Here is a 23151-nt window from a genome sequence, read left to right as displayed (position 1 = left end):
AACCAGCAGCCTTGTTGTTAAGAGAGCACACTCTATCCACTGAGCCATTTGGGTGGCAGCTCAGCTCAAGATGCCGAGTTCAGTCTTAGTCGTGGGTGGGTGTAGCCCACCATTGAACTGGCAATCTTGTTGTTACACCAGCTGAGTCATCTGGCCACCTGTTGGCAGCTCAGCGACAGCTCAGCATGAGCTCAGTGTCACTGGCCCATGTGGGAATCGAATCGGTGGCCCTGTTGCTCAGAGCTCGTGCTCTTAAGCCAACTCTTAACCAACTGAGCCACTCGGCTGGCCCGAGCTACCCAAAGTTTTTAAACAAGCACCCGAAAGAATGGTTTTCAAAGAACTTAGTGTTAAATTGGGCAGTCAAATATGAAAGGGAATATCCTAATAAAAGGAATCCTTATTGTAGAGATTTGGGGAAAAGAAACTACAGTATAAGATGAATCCAAGGAAGACAGAGCTACAGGTAAAGCAGTTAGAGGGCGAACAGAAATAAAGATAAGGTAAGGACAAACGGTTAGAACTTACTAAGGTCTGTATAATTAATAATTCAGAAAAATAAAAGGGCATTTTATAACTAGACATTTAAGTTGGGAAGCATGTAATTAGTAAGAACAGAATTTAATCAAGACATTGGAGTTAGGACATTTAAAAAACAGCACCTCCAGCACAAAACCACATTACAGCACACTGGGCTGTGAAGGGCAGTGTTGACTCCATAGATTACGTTCTCCTCTCTGAATGAATATAAAACTGCCATCACAATTTGATTTCCTTATAGGATTCCCACGCCAGCTCTGAACAGATTCTCCCTTCGAACGGGAAATCCAAAAAGATGGCACCCCAAGAGAGTAGAAATATACGAGTTATTACAACTAATTCTATCAACAATCCCTAAAAAGGGGATACTGTCTATGAAACACATTATTAAATGAGATTTTAATGGTTTTTAAACTTTTAATATACTTTATTTAGTACAGCACAAACAAAAGATTATCATTTCAACATAAACTCAATATAAAAGTAATTAATTTTACCTTCTTTTTTTGTTGTTCTAAATGTGCTGGTACATTCTGTACTGGGCTGTATTTTGCTTTTAAAGTACATTTCAGTTTGGTTGTTCATTTTTTATTGTGACAAAAAACATAACATTAAATTTAACATCTTAACCATTTTTAAGTATACAGTTCAGTAAAGTATATTTGCATTGTTTTGCAACAGGGCTCTAGAACTTTTTAAAATCTGCAAGTTATACCTATTAAATCCTCATTCCCTATCCTCCCTCCTCCTAGCCCTTGGCAGCCACCTTTCGACTTTCTGTTTCTATGATTTTAACTATATGAGATACGTCATATGGGAGGAATTGTACAGTCTTTGTCCTTTGTGACTGGGTTATTTTGCTTAGGATAATATCCTTCAGCTTCACCCATACTGTACCGCATGACAGGAGTTCCTTCTTTTTTAAGACTTCGTGATATTCCATTGAGTGTATATGCTACGTTTTCTTTATCCACTCATCAGTCAGTGGACATTTGGGTTGCTTCTACCTCTTGGCTCAAATGCATCATGCTGCAATGAATACAAATAACTTTTGTGTACAAATAACTTTTTGAGATCCTACTTTGACAGATTTGTTTCTAATGATGACCTTTTGTAAAATTAACCAAAGTATCTTTGAGAATATGAATAAGTATCTTTTGAGAATATGAGGAAATTTCATCATGGAGATTTAAAGACTTTTAAGTTATATTTAAAAAAAAAAGGAAGAAATGAATAAGAGGCCAAACTCATTAATACACCAAAACTGATATTTAACTTAAAAATAATTTACAACAAATGATCTGCCCACAAACATCCAGACCATCACTTTCATCATAAATAAAACAAAATCAGAAGCCTGCCTGCCTGCCTGTGTAGAAACATTTTATCTAAAACAAGCTTTCAATGAGCACGGCCAACACAATCTATGAGCACGTATCTTCTCATGCTGCTTTTTGAAAAGCTGTAATAGTTTTGTATTTACCCCTGTGTTAAACACATCATGTAATTAATACTGTGTGAGTTTAATGTAGTAATTATATAGCAGTAAACTTAGCTTGTCTGATTTGCTATAGTGGCTCATAAACTGAATATCCTCAGAAAAACGATTACATTAGATACATACTCAATAGTAAATAAACCTCATTAAAAGCAACTATATAGACAAAGTGTTTAAAAGTTACACACTCTACTAAATCTTATTCACATATACACTAAAATTCAGCACAACTGATCTAAATAACCACTTAGTACAGATATTTTTCAATATCAAAAGTCAATGATTTGTCAAGAAAGCTTTCTACATTCATAGCTACCTTAATTTTTCAATATCAAAAGTCAATGATTTGTCAAGAAAGCTTTCTACATTTATAGCTACCTTAATTCTCCTATTAACAGAACTTAGTTCCACTGAAATAAATATCACAGAAATAAAACAATTTTTTCAAGACTTCTAGAACCTATAGTAAAAGTGTTAAATGAAGAAACAAGGAAAGTGGCACTGATTAGCTAACAAAAATAATTTTAGACCTAATCCTTACAAGAATTTGCTCTGTGACTGTAAGAAAGTTCTATTATTTCTGTGCTCCATCTGTCTCCATAAGTGAAACAGGCTATTGATACCAGCTAATGCCAATGAAGGAGAGCCACTCTGGAAACCAATTTAGACAAAGATTAAGTTAGAGCTCTGCCTCACACCGTATACAAAAATGAATACCAGTTCAGTTAAAGGTCTCCATGTAAACAAGAAAGCAGAAAAACTAAGGATGTTTAATGATGTTAGGGTAGGGACAACTTCTCTAGGCAAGCACAAAACACAGACACCATAAAGGCTGATTGATTTTACTATGTAAAAATTTAAAAGGTGTATTAATATGAAAGATACCTCAATGTCAAAAGATATGGGCTAGGAGAAAATACTTAAAACATCTCAACAGACAAAGGTTAAAACTTATACTTTATAAAGTCTTACAAAGCAATCAAAATAAACAATCCAATAGAAAAACGGGGATAACATGTAAATAGGTGGTACACAAAATAAAATCAATGGTCAATAAACTAACAGAAGATGTTCCATCTTATTAGTAAGCAGGAAAGTGCAAATTAAAACAATGTTAGGGTGGCAACAATTTAAAGGTAAATAATTTTACTGTCATCGAAAGTGTGGAGAAGTGGGCACTCTCATACACTAATTGATGGAAATGAATGTTGATTGTTATAATTTTTTTGGAAGGTAATTTGATAGCAGCTATTTTCACGTGAAAAACACATGCCCGTGAACCAAGAGCTCCATTTCTAAAAATCTATTCTACAGAAATACATCTGTGTATAATACAAGGATGTTCAATAAAATATGTTTGTAATACTCAAAGTGAAGGCCACCAAAATATCTATTACAGAGGAGTGATTATAGCACATCGATTCAACAGATGTTTGAAGATGTTTAAAATAATGAAATAGAGTGTGAAAGATGTCAAATTAAAAAAAGTTTCAAAAGGATTATGTTAGAAAAAAATCTATCTTGTTTAAAAATGTACAGAAGATGTTGAGGAAGATTAGGAAGGGCAGTAGCATAAAAGGAAATGTCTCACTTTTATTTCTAAATCCGCATTTACTGTTTCAATGTTTTGTGACAATCACACATGACTTTTATAATAAAAAAAAAATAAAAGAAGCATCAGGAATTTTGTAAGTCATTCTGCAATGTGTTATTTTCAGGATCTAGAATACAGATCCTCCTATTCAGGATTCGATCATCCTTGGCCAACTGCAGTTCTGAGATACCAAAAATAATTAAATCTTTTTATTTCTGTTGCCTCAAGCAAAGGAGCAAAGCACCTCTGCTGCCCACTCCCACAGAAGAGGTGGGTCGGTCTCTAGGAGGACCGCCAAGGGAGAAGATTCAGTTCAGTTTTATCATTTCAATGTGCTCCTATGAGCACAGATGAAGCCCAGAAAAACAAAAAGAAAACAGGATTCCTCTGTGAAAAGGCAGTATGGGACTTGCGAAAACAAGGAAGAATGGTAAGGATACAACACATGACGTTTCAGGTCCACTGGGGCTGTTTGAAGCTCTCGAAAAGAAGTGCAGTCTGTATAACATAAAACTTGTGGGAGAATCTGCCCCTGTACCGTTTCCTGAATGCCTAAAGAGGCTGATTCAGGAGAGGGGTTACTGGAGCAGGTTTGTACAGATAAAGACGGGCTTGTTTGGGAAATGGATACCCTCCAGAGAACAGAACTTTCATCTGTGTTTTAAAAATAGGCTTAATGCCATTTTCATTGTTTCCCCCAACTCACTCTTATCCATGGGACTTTGATCTTGACAACTGCAGCTCTGCTAACCATAGTACTTTTCAGGAACACAGCTCCCAAGGGTGGCAAAGGATGTGGGTTCGAGAGATATTATATAACACTTTAAAGTCAGCAAGATCCGGGTTCAAATCCTAACTTCCATTTCAAGCTGCATTACCATGAGCAAGTTACCTACCAAGACCTCTGAATAAAATGGAGAAACTGTAATGAGCAAAGTGCTTTGTGCACAGAAAAGCCTTGCCAAACGGGCCAGGGTTTTTATACTGTAACGACCTTTGACCAGAGTGTAGGGGTGGGGGAATGAGTGGGGGGCAGGAAGAAGTGCTCCTGTTATTCCACTAGCACTAAATGTTTGGCATTCTAATTTGCTAAAGATGAATTGATCCATCAGCCCATGCAGAATATAAATGCATTTGACAAAATAGAGCAAAGTTAGAATTTATACTGTAAGCTATTTTTAAAACTGCCTGGTTAGCAAATTAAACCAGCTGTGAAAATATTCTAGTTTCCATTCACAACAAGACAAACATTCTCCTTTAATGAACCTGGTCACGTGACAGCACAGCATATTCTGCATAATTCATTCCTAAGGGTTTCGGAGACATAATTTTCACAAGACAGACTAAAACTACACCATTTTCTAGTAAAAAAAAAAAAAACAGACGAGAAAAAGGAGTTTCTCTCTCTACATACTTTCAGTAAATTCCATGGATCATTCACTGTCCCATTCAATTTAGGAGACCGCTGTCTGAATAAAAAATAGTAGTCATATCAGTCCTTTAAGCCAGCCTTAACTGTTTTTCCTTTAAAAGGACATATGAAACACCAGTCTGCTCTACAACACAATTTTTCAAGTTCTGTGACACAGCACGAAAAAAAAAAAAATTCTACTCACTGCCACCCAAAAGCTATCCAGAGGACACCCAATTTAAGATTTAAAAAGTGTCACTCTTGGGCTGGCCGAGTGGCGCGTTGGTTAAAAGCTGGCTTGGGACACCAGCTCTGAGCAGCAGGGACCCGGTTCGGATCCCCATTAGGGCCAGTGACACTGCACCCTTTACAGCTAAGATAGTGAACAACAGCTCAACCTGGAGCTGGGCTGCTGAGAGTCGCTGGCGACAGTGTAGGCTGCAGTGGGGCTACAGTGGGCTCCCATAAGCTACGGTTTGAGTGGCTGGCAGCTGGCGTGAGCTGCCAAGAGCCGCCGTGAGTGGTTATCCAGTGGCCAGCGACTTATCTGCCTCACCTGGGAAGAGCGCAATGATAATACCAACATGGGCCAGTGAAGCAATGTCCTCCACAACTAGACTGAAAAACAAAAAGGACAGCAACTTGTCTGTCCCCCTTCCCCGATTCCCCAACGCTGTTCCCCTCCCCCAATTCCCCAATTAAAAANGCGCCACTTGGCCGGCCCTCCTCATTGTTAATAACTATTCACTTTTGTACCTAATTTGTATTTGAAATTAATTTTCTTTTTCTTCAAGAGCATTCCCACCAAACCTAGATTTGCTCCTGATCAGAAAGAAGGGGCTCTTGGCCTGAAGAAAGGCATACAGGGAGAAGGACATCAGATGTGCATGAAAGATCTTAAAGAGAGGCACTAGGCAGGAGCAGAAAGAGCCTTTAAACAGGCCGGGAAATATGCACAGGTAAGCTAAAGGCATCTTATGGAGGCCCTTGGAAGCAAAGAAAAAGTTCAGACTTAGATAGAAAAGTATTTTCTGTAAAATAAACAATAATCAACTGAATTATAGGTTGGGATGCTTAAAGAGAATAGAGATAAAATTGGGTCTGTTGGAATAAATTCAAGGAAGCACTGAATGAATATAAGGTTAAACATGACATGTTATCAACTCACTTTTCTTCTGCTAGTAACAATTAAAATCCTCTGGGGTTAGGATTTTTAATAACCCACCTCAGATTATTATTATTATTATATTACTTTCAGGTGTACAAAACAACAATGATTAGACATTTACACCCCTCACCAAGTGATAAACCCCACAAGTCTACTACCCCTCTGACACCATACATAGCTATTACAATACCATTGACTCTATTCCCTATGCTGTACTTTATATCCTGTGACTATATAAATATATATTTCATTATAGTTGACATTCAATATTATTTTACATTAGTTTCAGGTGTACAGCACACTGGTTAGGCATTTATATAATCTATGAAGTGCTCTCCCCAATAAGTCCAGTGCCCATCTGACACCCTACATAGTCTTTATATTACTGATTATATTCCCCAGGCTGTATTTCACATTCCTGTGACTATTTTGTGACTACCAATTTGTACTTTCTAATAACCCCGCCTCAGATTTTCATGAGTATGCAGAAGAGGGATTCTTAACAGCCAGTGGGAACTTACTGACATCGTCATTCATCCAATATATACCGGGAGTGCCAAAAAAATGTATACACATGACTTGTATTCATCTTTATATTATCGGTATATATTATTACAATTTTAATACAGTTTTTTCCTTTCTTAAAATGTGTATACATTTTTTTGGCACCCTCTGTACTTATTGATGTTTTTTGTGTGCCATTGGCAGTGACCAAGCCACTCAAGTCTCTGTCCTTGCAAAGCTGAAGACCTAGCGTAAACCTGAACTTGACCTTTTACTGCCCACCATCATGTTGCACCTCCTCTTTACTACACTCTCCCCCTACACTCTTCCCCTCTACTTCAGCCCAAACTAGTTCACAGAGATTCCTAGCATAAAGGAAAACCCAAACCCAGGCAGAGTGCTCAGGGCAGAACTTGTATCCACACAGCCTCTAGTGATCATAAAAGTTTGAGGAAATGAACACTAGCTTCTCTTCATTACACCACGGGAGATTCTTGCAGCTCAACATGTATTTCTTTACCTGGTTACATCATGCTATGTATTTCAAAACATTTTACAATGACACAACAACATCTACACACACACACACACACACACACACACAACCTTAAAACACCAATTTTAAGGAACTGGACAAATACATCTTGCCTTTCAAGTAATATTTTTCCATAAAGGCATATTATTTGTCCGTAAGTACATCATAAGCTAAATAAATAAGACTTTTATTAAATTAAGTGCCGTTTTCTAAGAACTGCATGATCTAACATTTCATTGTTGTTTGAAGTCACCACCTTACCCTATAAGTAATAGCAACCCACACAGTTGGCAGTCATTTTCCATTATGAAGCATGTATCTCCTGAAGTTATTCTTACTGTAATTAATCCCAGACATCCAAGGAAAAGCTCATAAAATAGATTCAGAATTTATTTATTATGATTCTGAGACTCCTGGGGGGAAAGGACATTTTCAGAGAATTAATTTTTTAAAGTAACTTCAATGCAAATTAGAAAATTTATTAGCAACTGAAAGTTTCCCAAAGACCTAGTACAAAGTTTATGGTTATACTAACATTCCCAGCAGCAAAAATTCCATGAGCATTACTATCATCTACTGAACCTCTATGGGGCATTTTCAAAATACCAATTAACTTGAAAATAAAACTCATTTCCTTTTTCCCCAAAAACAATCTGAAAAGATTATACAGAAATCCAACTATTGCTGTGATGTCCCGGTTACTGCTGTGTAATAATGACTCAGCTTACTCATTCAATTTGGTACTTCTTTTTTTTTTTTTTTTTTTTTTTTTGCCATCCCACATGAGGGCCAGTGACACTGCGCCCTCTACAGCTAAGATGGTGAACAACAGCTCGACCTGGAGCTGGGCTGCCATGAGTCGCCAGCAACCGTGTAGGCTGCAGCCCCTGCTGCAGTAGGCTGCCATAAGCTACCATGAGTGGCTGGCAGCCAGTGTGAGCTGCCAAGAGCCACTGTGAGCGGCCGTCCAGAGGCCGGCGACTGATCTGCCTCATCCGGGAAGAGCGCAATGATAATACCAACATGGGCCAGTGAAGCAATGTCCTCCACAACTAGACTGNTTTACTTGGTGCTTCCCCCTCTAAACCATGAGTTTCTTAAGGGCAGAGTATGTAGCTTTTATTTCTGGATCTAGTACATGGGAGGAAGTCAATCGATGTTTGCTGAATGAATGACCAAATGAATAAGCAAAGAAACAAATAGATGAATACTATGAACCTACGTATTTATAGGGTGCAAAAGAAGGCAGTACTTAAAATCCTATACTTGGGAGTTAAGACATATATGCAGGACATTCGACAAGTGTAAGATAATTGTCAGCTGTATGATTCCACCCTAAGAGAGGCAGGCAGGAATTAGAAAATGGAGACACTACAGCTCAGGTAGGCTGGGCTTCAAAAGAAGGACCAGGCTAGAATGGTCAAAACAGAGATGCTTCAGTACAAAGCTGGTGAAACTTAAGCTGCAGGACCCCTCACTTTCATGGGGCTCTTCCAGGACCCTAGGAGGGGTCCCAACACTGTGCCCAAATGATCTCTTTATTTTTTGCTACTATGTATTGTTTTCTACTTTTATTGTGGTAAATTATGCATAACATTTACCATCGTAACCATTTTTAAGTGTATAGTTCAGTAGTGTTAAGTATATTCACTTTGTTGTGAAACAGACCTCCAGAAGTTTTCGCCTTGCCAATCTGAAATTCTATGCACATTAAAAAACTTCCCCTTGGGCAGGCCGTTTGGCTCAGTTGGTTAAGAGTTGGCTTCAGAGCACGAGCTCTGAGCAACAGGGCCACCGATTCAATTCCCACATGGACCAGTGACGGCTTCAGAGCATGAGCTCTGAGCAAACAGGGCTGCTGGTTCGATTCCCACATGGACCAGTGAGCTTCACCCGAGCTGAGCTGTCGCTGAGCTGCCAACAGGTGGCAGGGTGGCTCAGCTGGTGTAACAACAAGATTGCCTGTTCGATGGTGGGATACGCCCACCCGCAACTAAGACGGAACTCAGAACCTTGAGCTGAGCTGCCGCCCGGATGGCTCAGTGGATAGAGCGTGCTCTCTTAACAACGAGGCCACTGGTTTGACTCCCGCATGGGATGTTGGCTACGCCAACCCGCATCTAAGATTGAACACAGCACCTTGAGCTTAGAGGTCACAAGCTGCCGATGGGCAGCCAGATGGCGACTGGTGCACTCCACAACGAAGACTGAAGAACAACAACTTGGCTGGTCCCCTTCCCCAATTCCCCAACGCTGTTCCTCTCCTCCAATTCCCCAATAAAATCTTTAAAAAAAAAAATCTCCTTTTCCCCCTCTCCAGCCCCTGATAACTACCATTCTTCTTCCTATTTATATAAATTTGACTACTTTAGATACCTCATATAAGTGGAATCATTCAGTACTTTTCTTTTTTGTGACTGGCTTATTGCATGTAGCATAATGTTCTCAAGGTCCATCCATGTTGTAGCATGTGACAGCATTTCATTCTTTTTATGGCGGAATAATATTCCATTGTATGTATATACCACATTGTGTTTATCCATTCATCTGCCGATGGGCACCTGAGTTGCTTCTATCTCTTGGCTATTGCCAATAGTGCTGCCATGAATGTGGGTGTGCAAATATTTCAAGGACCTGTTTTCAGTTCTTTTGGATACACACCCACAAGAGGGACTGCTGGATCATGTGGTAGTTCTGTTTTTAATTTTTTGAGGAACCTCCGTACTGTTTTCTTAGCAGTCTGCCATTTTATAATCCCACCAACAGTGCACAGAGATTCTAATTTCCCAACATCTTTGTCAACACTTGTTAGTTTCTGGTGAGGTTTTTGTTTGTTTTGATAGTAGCTATCCTAATAGGTGTGAAATGACATCTCATTGTGGTTTTGATTTGCATTTCTTTGATGATTAGTAATGCTGAATGTCCTTTCATATGCTTGGCCATTTACATATCATCTTTGGAGAAATGTCTATTCAAGTCCTTTACCCTTTTTAAAATCAGGTTATTTGATTTTTTGTTGTTGTTGAATTGTACTTCTTTAGATATTCTGGATATTAATCTCTTATCAGGTATATGATTTGCAAATATTTTCTCCCATTGTGTAGGTTGCCATTTCACTCTAAGGATTATGTCCTTTGATGAAAAAATTTTAAGTTTGATGTAGTCTCATTTTCTATTTTTGCTTTTTTGCCTGTGCTTTTGGTGTCATATTAAAAACACCACTGCCAAGTCCAATGTTATGAAGCTTTTCTCCTGTGTTTTCTTATAGTTTTAGGTCTTAAGCTTAAGTCTCTAATCCATTTTGAGTTAATTTTTGTAGATGGTTTAAGAGAAGGGTTCAACTTCATTCTTCGTAAGTGGGTATCCAGTTTTCCCAACAACATTTGTTGAAAAGACTGTTCCTAGCGAGTGTTCTTGGCACCCGTGTCAAATACCCTTTGACCTTATATGCAAGAGTGTATTTCTGGGCTTTCTATTCTATTCCATTGGTTTATATGTGTGCCTTTATGGCAATACCACACTATTTTGATTACTGTAGCTTTGTAATATATTTTGAAATTAGGAAGTGTAAGTTCTCCGACCTTGTACAAACTTACCAATTATTTTTATAAAATGTGCAAAGGCAAGATATTTTCATCACAATCTTAACCCAGATGTTAAAACCACAGCCTCTTTCCATCTCAACTTTCCACCCATCATGATTCCCTCTGTCAGTAGAGTGAGAGTGGCTACAACCATTCTGGGGATCCCTAAAGGGAAAGTTAAATTGATGATGTATCTATTTTAGGTTTAGTGTAATACATTCATGTAGTTTTCAGTCACTTCCATGTATGGTCAAGTTATTGCTGACATCCTATAGAAAGATGTTACTGGACCCACTCACTCTGCATCATGACATAAGTGTGCAGGGCCCGATGATACCATGATATAAATGTGTCAATTCAAAAAGTATTTCAGGGTAGTCAATGTACAAGAGATAATGAAGCCTTGTAACTATCTTATATAATAACAGCTCTTATATAAATATCTTGTAGTTCATATATAAAAGATACTTTGTAGAAGTATTCCCAAAGTTGATAACTTTACAAATTTATATGATGTTACTAATAACAAGCTGTGAGGCTGAAAGGAACACTTCAGATTTGTCAATAGTAAAAACCATATTGTGGTCCACAATGCTACAGAAAACTCTGAATTATCTCTCTATTCTCTTTTTAGAAAATATCACAAAATTTTTATAATATGAAGGGGAAATCAAAGAGTATGTAGCCAAAAAAGGCAGGAAAAAAGTTTCAGGTAGATATGTTAAGCAGTGAATTAATACAAATATTATGCTATTTTTTCTGAATTTTGTATTTGCCAACTTTTTAAAAGTAGCTATTTTTGTGNCCTGCAAACATGCTCCCAGCAGGTTTAACCGAAGTGCTTCTGAAGATTTGTAATAAGACCCTTTTTAAATAAACTGTGACTCACTGTTTGCTTTCTTCACCAGGAGGTGGAGTCTTGCCATGCCCTTCCATTACAAAATCCTCCTGTCCCACCTGCAAAGGCAAGCACCATAGGTCAGCAGCAGTCAGGAACTAGGATGCAACTCACTCCCAAGTGCCAGGGCCTGCCCCTGCAGACCACATGGCCATTTCTATGCCGAATGCAGAAGGCTGGTCAATGGTTTTCACTCTCTAGGTTTGCTTAAAGCATCTCTCCTTGGGTGTCTAGATTTGCAGCATAAAAAAGGCAGCATGTTGATTTGTAACCCGTATAACTGTGAAAAAGGATCCAGAATATAATAAAATAAGTGCTATGAATCAGTAAGAAAAAGACAATCTACCAGAAAAATTTACAAAAGAACAGAGTAGGAATTTCACTGGAGAGGATGTAAAAATGGCCCTAAACATATGAAAAGATGTTCAATCTCATGTCAATCAGGAAAATGCAAATTAAAGCCACAAAGAGACTACTAGGTTGGTTAAAATTAAAAAGCTGGGCAACACCAAGTATTGACAAGGGTAAAGAGCAATAGCAACTCTCACCCCCCCCTCAGCCCCTGGTGGGAGGGAAAATTGGTGCTACCATTTTTATAAAGTTTACCATCGTGTAGTATACCTGCATGTGTATGGAGTGCAAAAACTAGCAGTCGCTCTTCTAGGTATATACCCTAGAGAAACTTTTGCATATATGCAAAATTATTTTAGTAGCATTATCTTTAACAGAAAAAAAATAGAGACATCTATTAACAGTAAAACAGGTAAACAGGCTATGGTGTTTTCAGACAATAGAATATTATACTGCATGGAAATGAATAAACTATAGCAACACGCCTCAATGAGTTACAAAAGCACAATATTGGGTGAAAAAGGCAAGTCACAGAAGAACATATACAGTATAATTCTGTTAATATAAAGTTCACATACATACATTTTTAAACCATATAGTATATATTTATATAGACATCTATGTCTACATACGGTTTATAAACTTTAAAGAAAAGGGAAGGCCTACTCCAAAATTTACGCTAGTGAATGTCTTAGGGATCTAGGAGGGAGGGGTTCAATCAGGAAGGGGCACACGGGGGTGCTGGGGTACGGTTATGTTCCCTTTCTCGGCCTATGTAGTAGGTATTGGGTATTTGCTTTATAATTATTCTCATAACTGTATATTTTTCTTTTCTCTTTTATATGTATGGTTTATTTCTCAATACAAATTTTCAAAGGAAAAAAACCATTTTACTATTCCAGATGGTTTGTTGATCCATAAAGGGAGATAAGTGAGAGAGAGAGAGCTAGGTCTCTATCTAGACCACAAACAGGGATAGTCTAACAGTCCTACAAAAAAAAACTCCCCCAAAAGGCATAATTTTAAAAAAATCGAGCAGATATAATCAAGGAGATAGATACTATTGCCGGCTTAGAAAAATACAGTCCATTTCTTCTAGGACCTAATTATCTGGAAGACAGACAACAGTACACACACCATACAAAACCCAAATAAAAAAAAAGACTTCAGCTCTGCCATCCTCTCCTCAGTCTTCATTTGTCAGAAATACTAGAGAAGATGAGACAGTATTAAGAGGCTACATTTCAAAAAAAGATGGAAAAATGAGAGGATTACTTTATTTCCATTAAAAAGAAAAACTGGAGGAAGTGTAAGCAAGAATAATAAAAGACACATAGCGCATACTGTGAAATTCAAACCAGGTTTTACCCTTCTCTTAGGACTTCTGATTCTGTACCCTACAGGGGGCTGCCAAGGAGGGAGGATTCTCCCACCCTAAATTTACACAGTGACCTAACCTTTAGAAGAGAAAACAGAGTTACAATGTTGAAGAGGGAACATTATGAGGAGCTAGAGTTGATCTGGGTCTGGGTTGCGGTTACAAGAATGAACAGACATGTGGAAAAGAATCACCGAACTCTGCATTGTATACATTTAATTGTACAAATGTTATACCTTAATTAGAAAAAAAGTGACAAATTGTTTAAATGTATTAAGCTCCTTAAAGCCTCAAGCCTAAATCATTTTCTTAAGGACAAGAATGACTATTATATATTATAAAATATTCTTGACCCTTCTTTAAAAATCCTCTCTAGTTAAAGAGCTCTAAATTGTGGACCTTAGCTTCTTCTTATAGTTAAAACAAAAACAAAAACAAAACAACCCCATTCATCCATAATCAATTTCTAATTAGCATAATAATGACAAGAATAATTTAAAAGCCTGAAGCTTCAGCAGCCTCCCTACATTGGCTCCAGCATCTTTCACTCCAGCCCCCATGGTTTGCAAACCAGTCTTCTCCACTTTGGATGGCCCAGTAGAGCCATAATACAACACCATCTTTGTCCTCCAATTTCCTCTCCTTTTTATAACCCCTATTTCTGTGAATGGTACCAGCATTCACTAAGATCCCAAAACAGGAAACCTATCATCGTACAGTACAAGACTCTCCACCCTCCTTCTTTACCTCCACATCCCATTAATCACCAAGTACCCTGGCTGCCACTTCCCAAATAGCTCTCCTATCCATCACCCCTTTGAATCCCCTTGTACTGCCAATAGCTAAAGCCCAGCTTCTCTGAATCGCATACCACAAAAGCCTTCTCACTAGTCTGTGTGCTTCTGGGTCCCAGCTCCTTTCAACCAATTTTCTAACCCACTTCCATCAAGTGGGCTTTGTAAAATGCTAATCTGATCACATCATTCTCCTTGATACTCTTCAATGGCACTCGATCACCTATCCTGAGGGACAGAGTTAAGTTTATTTGCCTAAATGATCTTTTTAATCTGCCCCCGCCTCACTTATCCTTGGAGCAAACACCAGCGCCTCACAACCTCTATGCCTCTGCACATGATGTTCCCTCCTGCCTAGAAGCCCTGGTCCTTCACAGCGCGCACACTTCAAATTTCTCCTCATTCCTGTAAGTGCCAATTAAAATGACTTTCCCCAGAAGATACTACCTCCTTATCAGGGTTCATGCCTTTTCTCGCTCTCCATCATCTCAGAAGGCAGTAAAAACCATCCAGAAAAATCACTCCTCCTTATTGCCACTTCCTGTTTTGCTCAAGTCCATTTCCAGTCCCTTTGCATCCTTATTTCTATTTTCTTCAAATCTCTAGGGCACTTTTGGACTTAATTTGATGATCCAGTGACATCATGAGAGCCAGTGACACTGCCCTCTAAAGCTAAGATGGTGAACAACAGCTCGACCTGGAGCTGGGCTGCTGTGACTAGCCGGCAACAGAGTAGGCTGCAGCCCCTGCTGCAGTGGCTACTGTGTGTGGCCAGCAGCCAGCGTGAGTGGCCAGCAGCCGGTGTGAGCTTCCAAGAGCCACTGTGAGCAGCTGTCTGGAGGCCAGCAACCGATCTGCCTCACCCAGGAAGAGCACAATGATCATATCAAAATGGGCCAGTGAAGCAAGGTCCTCCACAACTAGACTGAAGAACAAAAGGACAGCAACTTGTCTGTTTCCCTTCCCCTGATTCCCCAGCACTGTTCCCTCCCCCAACTCCCCAATAAAATCTTTAAAAACAAAAAACAAAAAAACTTACACCATATACTCACCTTTCCCTCACTACCATTTGTTCACTCACCAAATATTTATTGAGCACATATAACATGCTAGGTACTGTGCTGAGATAATAGCGATGGAGACAGTCTTTGTCATAAAAAAACTTAAGATTATTGGGAAAGACAAAAACTAGTCAATTTTAACAGTGTGAGAATGCAGGGACACAATGGGAAGGGCACTTAACACGGTCTGAAAGAATCGGATACTGTACACCCATCTTAGGCGACCCACCTCCTCCCTTCCTGCTTAGCTAGCAATGGACAGGCCCCAGGCTGGGCCTCACCACCCATCCGCACAGCTACACATCTGAATTCCGACTCAGACGGCAGGCGCCCCTTCCACTGCCTCCCTCCCTCTGCACCTGTAAGGGGTCCTCACTGTAACTTCTATTGATAGTTCTGTGGTTCTTCTCTTTCCTGAGTCCATTCAGGGCCTCCCTTGACAAGCATTTCTGTGAGTTTTCTCCCCAGTGCCCTATATTTATTCACCTGTCAACCTGTTCTTAGGACATTCCTGTCTTGCCAATCCCTTACCTTTTTCTCTTCTGCTCCTGGAGTGCAAAGCATAGCCAGGGAAAGTTACAAAACTGGTTCTTTTACAAACGTATGTCAATTACCTTCCACTCAGCACTGACATTTCAGCACTGCTGCCTGGAAGGCCGCTCTTCATCCTGTTTTTCTGGCGAATTTCTACTCAACCTTCAAAGACAGGTTCAAAAGTAACTTTTTCTAGGAAGCGTTTTCTGACATCTTCTCACACTTCCTCCCACCCTTCCAAGGCACTCCCTTCCCGTTTACCCTGTAAGGCTTAGGGAGCCCTGTGATCCTGTTCCCCCATTTCCCCGCTGCTGGTGAGGCTGGGAGAAAAACAAGGTAATCTTTGTGTACCCCAGGCTCTAACACAGCCGCTCCTGTCAGTCATGCATTCAGTCAACACACCTTCTGAAAGCCTTTGAGGTGCTAAGTGCTGGGCTGAAAGACTAAACGAATGGCTGACCTGCTACATACACATTCCTCCTCCTTTTGTCCTGTGCCTTTTCTCCTCTCCGCAGACACCAAACCCACACACTAGGCATCCTCCCTAGTCAGTCCACTCAGAAGGTGAGAGTGCCTGAGATTATCCTGAGAGCCGATATCACACAAAGCACTCGTGTTTTCTTCTCAGGACTATATTATAAACCTGTATCTTTCCCCACTTTCCCTCTCTCTGTAATGCTCTGCAAGCTAATCTCACCACTTGTATTCTAAGCTCATGACCTAAACTCCACAGTCTCCTATGAGACCTTACTATCTGAGGAACCCTTCTTCCTCTGTTTCCAGTAAACTCATCCCTTCAACCTACAAATATTTTATAATCTTTTCTATTTTGAAAAATTATTTTTGGCCTTGATGGTGCTCTCCAAACATTCTCCTGTTTTTACCATTCCCTTTACTGTCCAAATTCTTAAAAGAATAAACTATACCCCATCACTTCTATGTTCTTATCATTGGTTTGATTTTTTAAAAATGAATTTTAATTGAAGTAACACACATATATATATATAATTTTAAAAGTCAAATAATACTACCAGGCTTATAAACAAAACAGTACTCTCTTCCACTGCTCCCACCTCCCCCACCCCATAACATAAACATAACTCCCTTCTCCCAGACTCCCACATAAGTCACCAGTTTTGTCCAAATCAATATTCAGTGCTATGAGTGCTATTACTAAGTACATAATATATACAGCTGAATCACACGGACTAGTATAAATGTCTTTTCTTGTACATTTTTTTTTTCTTGGAACTAACAATTACTACTTCCTCTTCTTACACAGTCTTTAATTTCTTTTTGGCTTAGTATTTATTATGTATTTTTCGCTAATTCATCCTCAAACTCTCCAACAGAGCTGTAAGTCTCCTCTAAAGCAGTTCAAACACTTCAGGTAATCTATCAATTTCATTCCGGTCTTGGAGCTATTCCTCCGGGGTTTTCCCCTGTTCCAGTCGAGATTGTCTGCTCTCCAGGCTGCGAAGTAGCTGATCCCTTGCCAGGGACGTCTTTTTTCTCCTCCTCTCTGGAGTTCCTTCTCTCTCTCCTACGCTGGAGCATCTGTTGCCCAGGTCCTTTGTCTTCCCCCTTTTATGGTTTACTCCCTGGTTTAGGTGAAATATATATTCCAGTGGTTTCCCAATTAAAAGGTACATGGGAAGTGAATGTTTTCGGATCTTAAGTGACTGAAATGTCCTTATTTTATCCATACATATAACTGACATACAGATTTTTTTTACCCACATATGTATATATCCATTAATCGAATACAGAAGTTGAACTTCTATATCCATTAATCGAATATAGACGTTCAAACTAGTGAACATTTTTCCCTTCAAAATTTTGAAGGCCATCTTCTATGGTCTTCTAGTTCCCAGAGTTGCTATATAGAAAACCGACAGTATTCTAAATCCCGATGTTTTGAATATGACCTGTTTCTTTTCTAGAAACATTTAGGATCCTTCATCTCTCCTGAGTTTTCTAAAAATATGGTCCTTCTGCATTTATTGAGCTGGTACTGGGGAGGCACGTGCAATCCAGAAACTCGGGTTCTTCAGGTTTGGGACATTTTCTCTACTTATTTATGGATAACTGTCCTCTCCGCCAATTTCTTTTCTCTCCTTCAGGAATTCCTGTTATTCAGTGCAGAATCTACGGAACTGATCCATTCATTCTCTTTGTCTCACCATTTTTATCACTTTGACTTTTTATTTCACTTTCTGAAGATTCTCATTTACATTCCAGTACTTTTAGTTCAAAAAACAATCTGCTATTGTAATTAAAAGACCCCTTCCTTGTCCTCTGAATAGTCCTTTTTGATGGTCCTGTTCTTGTTCCATAATTATAATATCTTCTCTTAACTCTAACATATTATAGTGTTTTTGTTTTAATTTTCTTCCCCTCCCTGTATGATCTGTTTCCTCTAAGTTCTTCTTTTATCTTTGGTTTAGTCAATCTCTCTCATTCACAGGTTTTTATCAAATGTCTGGTCATCTGTGGCTATCCATTGATATTTAAGAGTTAGGCCCTAAAGAGCTTGGAAGTGCTTTTTGTTTGTGGAGAACAAATGGGAGGCTGCTTATCCATCCTGTGGTTGTTTTTCTTGATATCAGGAGGGAACCTGGCCATTTCATTGGGAAAACTCTCAGAAACCAGCACCTGTATATTCTTTTTGCCCCCTGGGAGTCCAACTGCCCAGAGAGATACCCTTCGATCCTCAGCCAGATGGGTGCAAGTCTGTCCTCCAGTGTGATGGGGCTGAATTTGGGAAGACAGCTGGCACAGTCTCACAACAGCATGGAGATGGGGTTTAATCCTTCTGTTTTTAGTTAGGTACCTTCCCTCCACCCTTCGCTCTGCCAGGTGGGAGAGGAACAGCTGTGGATCTGTGGATGTGGGGGGGGGCAGGATACCTGGAGCCTGGCTCCTCCTTATTCTTCAACCAACCCTGCTGTTTTCAGTGTCTCACTTCAAAGGCTTTCTAGCGTCCAGAATTTTGTTGGCATCTCTTATCTGTTCCATCTCCTCTGCCATTCACAATTTTTTCTGGTGGATTTATGCTTGCTGAAATCATTTTGTAAAAATAATTTTAGTGGAGTTTTAGAAGGGAGCAAAGATTAATAACTGGGTTTAATCTACCATGTCCAGGTCTACTCTTAAAACCTTTTTGCCTCTACTTTTTCCACTCTATCAAAAATGTTCTATTTAATGCCACTAATAAATTTTTGTTGGCTGTATAAAAATTTATTTAAAAATGTAACAGTATTATGAGGTATAACTGACATATATTTAACAGCATATACTTACAGTATACAATTTGATAAGTTTGGGCATATGTATGTATATACTCATGAAACCATCACCACAATCAAGAAAATGAAGATATTCACCACTCCTAAAAGTTTCACCGTGACCCTTTTAATCCGTCCTTCCTGCTTCCCCTCCCCAGGCAACCACTGATGTACTTTCTGTCATTATAGATTAGTTCTCATTTTCTAAAGTTTATATACATGGAGTTACACAGTATGGAATCTTTTTTTTTAGGGGAGGGGGGTCTGGCTCATTTTACTCAGCATAATTATTTTTAAATTAATCCATGTTGTTCCATGTATCAATAGCTCATTTCCACCTTACAGTTCAGTAGTGTTCCATTGCATAGAATGTACAACAATTTGATTTCCAGTCACCTGTTGATGGATGCCTGGGTTGTTTCCAGATTTTGGCTACTGCAAATAAAGCTGCTATAAACATCTATTTAGAAGTCTTTGTGTGGATGTATGTTTTCTTTGTGATCGGGTAAATACTTAGCAGTGTATATTATTGGGTTGTTGGGAAAGTCATGATGTGTTTTGTCTGTTTTTCAAAGGTCATTTATTTATATAAAGAACAAAGATCAATCAATGACATATTGTCCGTTTTGTTCAATAACCTTTTGCGATCTTTCAGTGAGCTTCAGAAATCCTCATTCATAGAAGGAACTGTCGTTATTTGCGAAAAACTGCACAAGGTGTTGATTTGCAGCCTCATCTGAATTGAATGTTATACCACGCAAGGAGTTTTGAAGAGCACGAAACAAGTGGAAGTCTGATGGCGCAAGGTCAGGCGAGTTTGGTGGGTATGGCAACACATCCCATCCAAGCTCCAATAATTTTTGATGGGTGATCAAACTTGTGTGTGGTCTCGTGTTGTCACGATGGAATACAACTTCTTTACAATTGACAAGCTCTGGACATTTCTGGATGATGGATTCGTTCAAACTGTCCAATTGCCAACAGTACACATTCGAATTGATTGTTTGGTTCCTTGGTAGGAGCTCAAAAAACACAACACCTTTAAAATCCCACCACACTGAGCGCATAACCTTCCTCTGATGAATGTCTGCTTTTGATGTCATTTGGGGCGAATCATCACGTCGGGACCAAGACCGTTTGCGCACCACATTGTTGTAAACAATCCACTTCTCATCACCAGTTATCACTCGCTTCAAAAAAGGATCATTTTCCTCACGTTTAATGAGCATATCTCAGATGTTTATATGCGCTGTCAAATGAACTTTGAGTTCATGCGGAACCCAAATATTGAGCTTGCTTACGTATCCCAGCTTCTTCAGGTGGCCATGAATGGTTAAATGATGGGTGTTCAATGTTTCTGCAATCTCCCGTGTCGTGTAATGTGGGTTTGACTCGATCAATGCCTTTATTTTGTCGTCATCAACCTCGGTGGGCCTCCCTGACTGAGGAGCATCATTGAGACCAAACTCACCAGCACGGAATTTCGTGAACCATCGTTGGCACTGACGTTCTTGTAGAGCATTGTCACAGTAAACTTTATGCAACTTTTCACAAGCTTGATGCGCGTTCTTCCCTTTATAGAAATAAAACAGTAAAATATGGCAGAAATGCACAGTTTGGTCTTCCATCTTCAACTTGTTGTTAAATCTCCAAACTCAACTAAATCACTCAATTTTTTTTAGAATGAAGCTAGAACTGTCAGCTGTCAAATGATGTAGCAAAAACACAGGTGCAAGTGACTCTAGTACTTCCAAAAATGAACTAGTGCCATTTGTTGCAAACATGTGTCATGACTTTTCCGACAACCCAATAGTTTTCTAGGGCTGCCATAATAAAGTGCCACAAGCTGGGTGGCTTACATTGCAGAAATGTCTCACACAGATCTGGGAGTTAGAAGATGGATATCAAGATGTTGGCAGCATTGGTTCCTTCTAAGGGCTGTGGGCGAAGAATCTTCCCATCCTCTCTCCTTGGCTTGTAGGTGGCCATCTTCATGCTCACATGACATTCTCCCTGTATTTGTGTCTCTCTGTCTAAATTTCCCCTTTTTATAAAGACACTACTCATACGGTTATGACCCACACATTCTGGGGTATTGAGGGTTAGGACTTCACCATATGAATGGAGGGGCACATCAACGTGTAACAGAGTGGAATAAATACTTGGATCATATGATCATATGTTTAACTTTTTAAGAAACTATCTGAGTGTGTTCCCAAGTGGCTGTAGCATCTTACTTTCCCACCAGCATTGTGTAAGAGTGCTAGCTATTTCGTATCTCACCAACTTGGTATGGCAAGTTATTTTAGTTTTAACCATTCTAATGTGGTTTTAGTTACATTGATGTTGAACAACTTTTCATGAGTTTCTTTGCCATCCATTCTCTGGTAAAGTGCTTTTCAAATTTTTTGACCATTTTTTAAAACAGCTTGATTGAGATATAATTTGCATACATAAAGTTCACCTGTTACAAGTGTATAATCCAATGGCTTTTCATATATTCACAGAGTTGGGCAACTATCACCATAATCCAATTTTTGAACATTTTCATCATCCCAAAAAGGAAATTTTGGCAGTCACTTCCCATTATGCCCTCCTTTCATCCTCCTTCTCAGCACCAGATAACCACTAATCAATTTCCTGTCTCTACAGGTTTGCCTCTTCTGAACATTTCATATATATAAATGGAGTCGTACAATATGTGCTATTTTGTGTCTGTCTTCTTTCACATAGCATAATGTTTTTGAGTTTTATCTACGTTGTATCACATACCAGCACTTCATTCTGTTTTATATCTGAATACAATTCCATTGTATGGATACACCACATTTTGTTTATCGACATCATCAGTTGATGGACATGTGGGTTGCTTCCATTTTTGGGCGCATATTATGAATAATGCTGCTATGAACATCCATGGACAAGTTTTCGTGTGGACACACGCTTTCATTTCATTTCTTATCTAGGAGTGGAATTGCTGGGTCATGTGGTAACTGTATGTTTAACTTTTTGAAGAACTGTCAAACTTTTCCAAAGTGCTGCACCATTTTACATTCCAACCAACTGTGTCCGAAGGTTCCAACTTCTCCACAATCTCACTAGCACTTCTTGTCTGTCCCTTTGATAATAACCATCCCAGTGGGTGTGAAGTGGTATGTCACTGGGGCTTTGATTTACATTTCCCTAATGAGTAATGATGTAGATCATCTTTTCATGTACTTATTAGCCATTAATTATCTTCTTTGGAGAAATGTTTATTCCAATTCTTTGCTCATTTTTTACTTGGGTTATTTGCCCATGTTAAAAATTGGGTTTGGGGGGAAGCATCTGAGATCTTGCTTCCCAGCAACTGTCTTCAGTTTGGGCTCAAATAAACTCAAAGAAAATAAAAAATTGGGCTATTTATTTTATTATTGAGCTTTGAGAGTTTTTAATATATGTTAGATACAAGTCCTTAATTAGATATATGCTTTGCATACATTTTGTTTCAGTCTGTGGCTTTTCATTCTCCTAATAGTGTCTTTCAAAAAGCAGCTGTTCTTAATTATAATGTAGTACAATTTATCAACTTTAAAAATTTAATGGATTGTGCTTTTACTGTGGTATTTAAGAAAACTTTGTCTAACCCTAGGTCACAAAAATATTCTGTTTTCTTCTAGAAGTATTGTTTTAGGTTTTACATTTAGATCTAAGATCCATTTTGAGTTAATTTTTGTATATGGTTTGAGGTATAGATCTATGTTTACTTTTTTTGCAAATAGATATCCAATTACGCTAACACCATTTGTTAAAAACATTATATTTTCTCCACTGAATTGTCTCCATAAAACTGCCTTTGTCAAAATTCACTTGTCAGGCTGGCCAAGTAGAGCGTGTTGGTTAGAAGTTGGCTTGGGACGCCAGCTCTGACAGAGCCCCGGTTAAAATCCCACATCAGGGTCAGTGACGCTGCGCCCTCTACAGCTAAGATGAACAACAGCTCGACCTGCAGCTGGGCTGCCTTGAGTCAACAGC

General features: G+C 39.0%; 1 protein-coding gene across 3 annotated transcripts in view; it reads right to left on the bottom strand.

Annotated features, from left to right (window-relative positions):
• Positions 1 to 23151, bottom strand: part of TNRC6B (trinucleotide repeat containing adaptor 6B) — a 198918-nt gene that overhangs the window by 129082 nt on the left and 46685 nt on the right. For all 3 annotated transcript variants that reach the window (XM_019660594.1, XM_019660595.1, XM_019660596.1), the window contains exon 4: positions 11724 to 11791. In XM_019660594.1, coding sequence (XP_019516139.1) covers positions 11724 to 11791 — 68 coding nt within the window. The remainder of the gene's footprint in view (positions 1 to 11723; positions 11792 to 23151) is intronic.

This window comes from Hipposideros armiger, unplaced genomic scaffold (genome assembly GCF_001890085.2).
Source record: "Hipposideros armiger isolate ML-2016 unplaced genomic scaffold, ASM189008v1 scaffold_321, whole genome shotgun sequence".
Taxonomy (NCBI): domain Eukaryota; kingdom Metazoa; phylum Chordata; class Mammalia; order Chiroptera; family Hipposideridae; genus Hipposideros; species Hipposideros armiger.
Note: the sequence above shows the minus strand (reverse complement) of the source record. Positions and strands in the feature narration are given on the sequence as shown.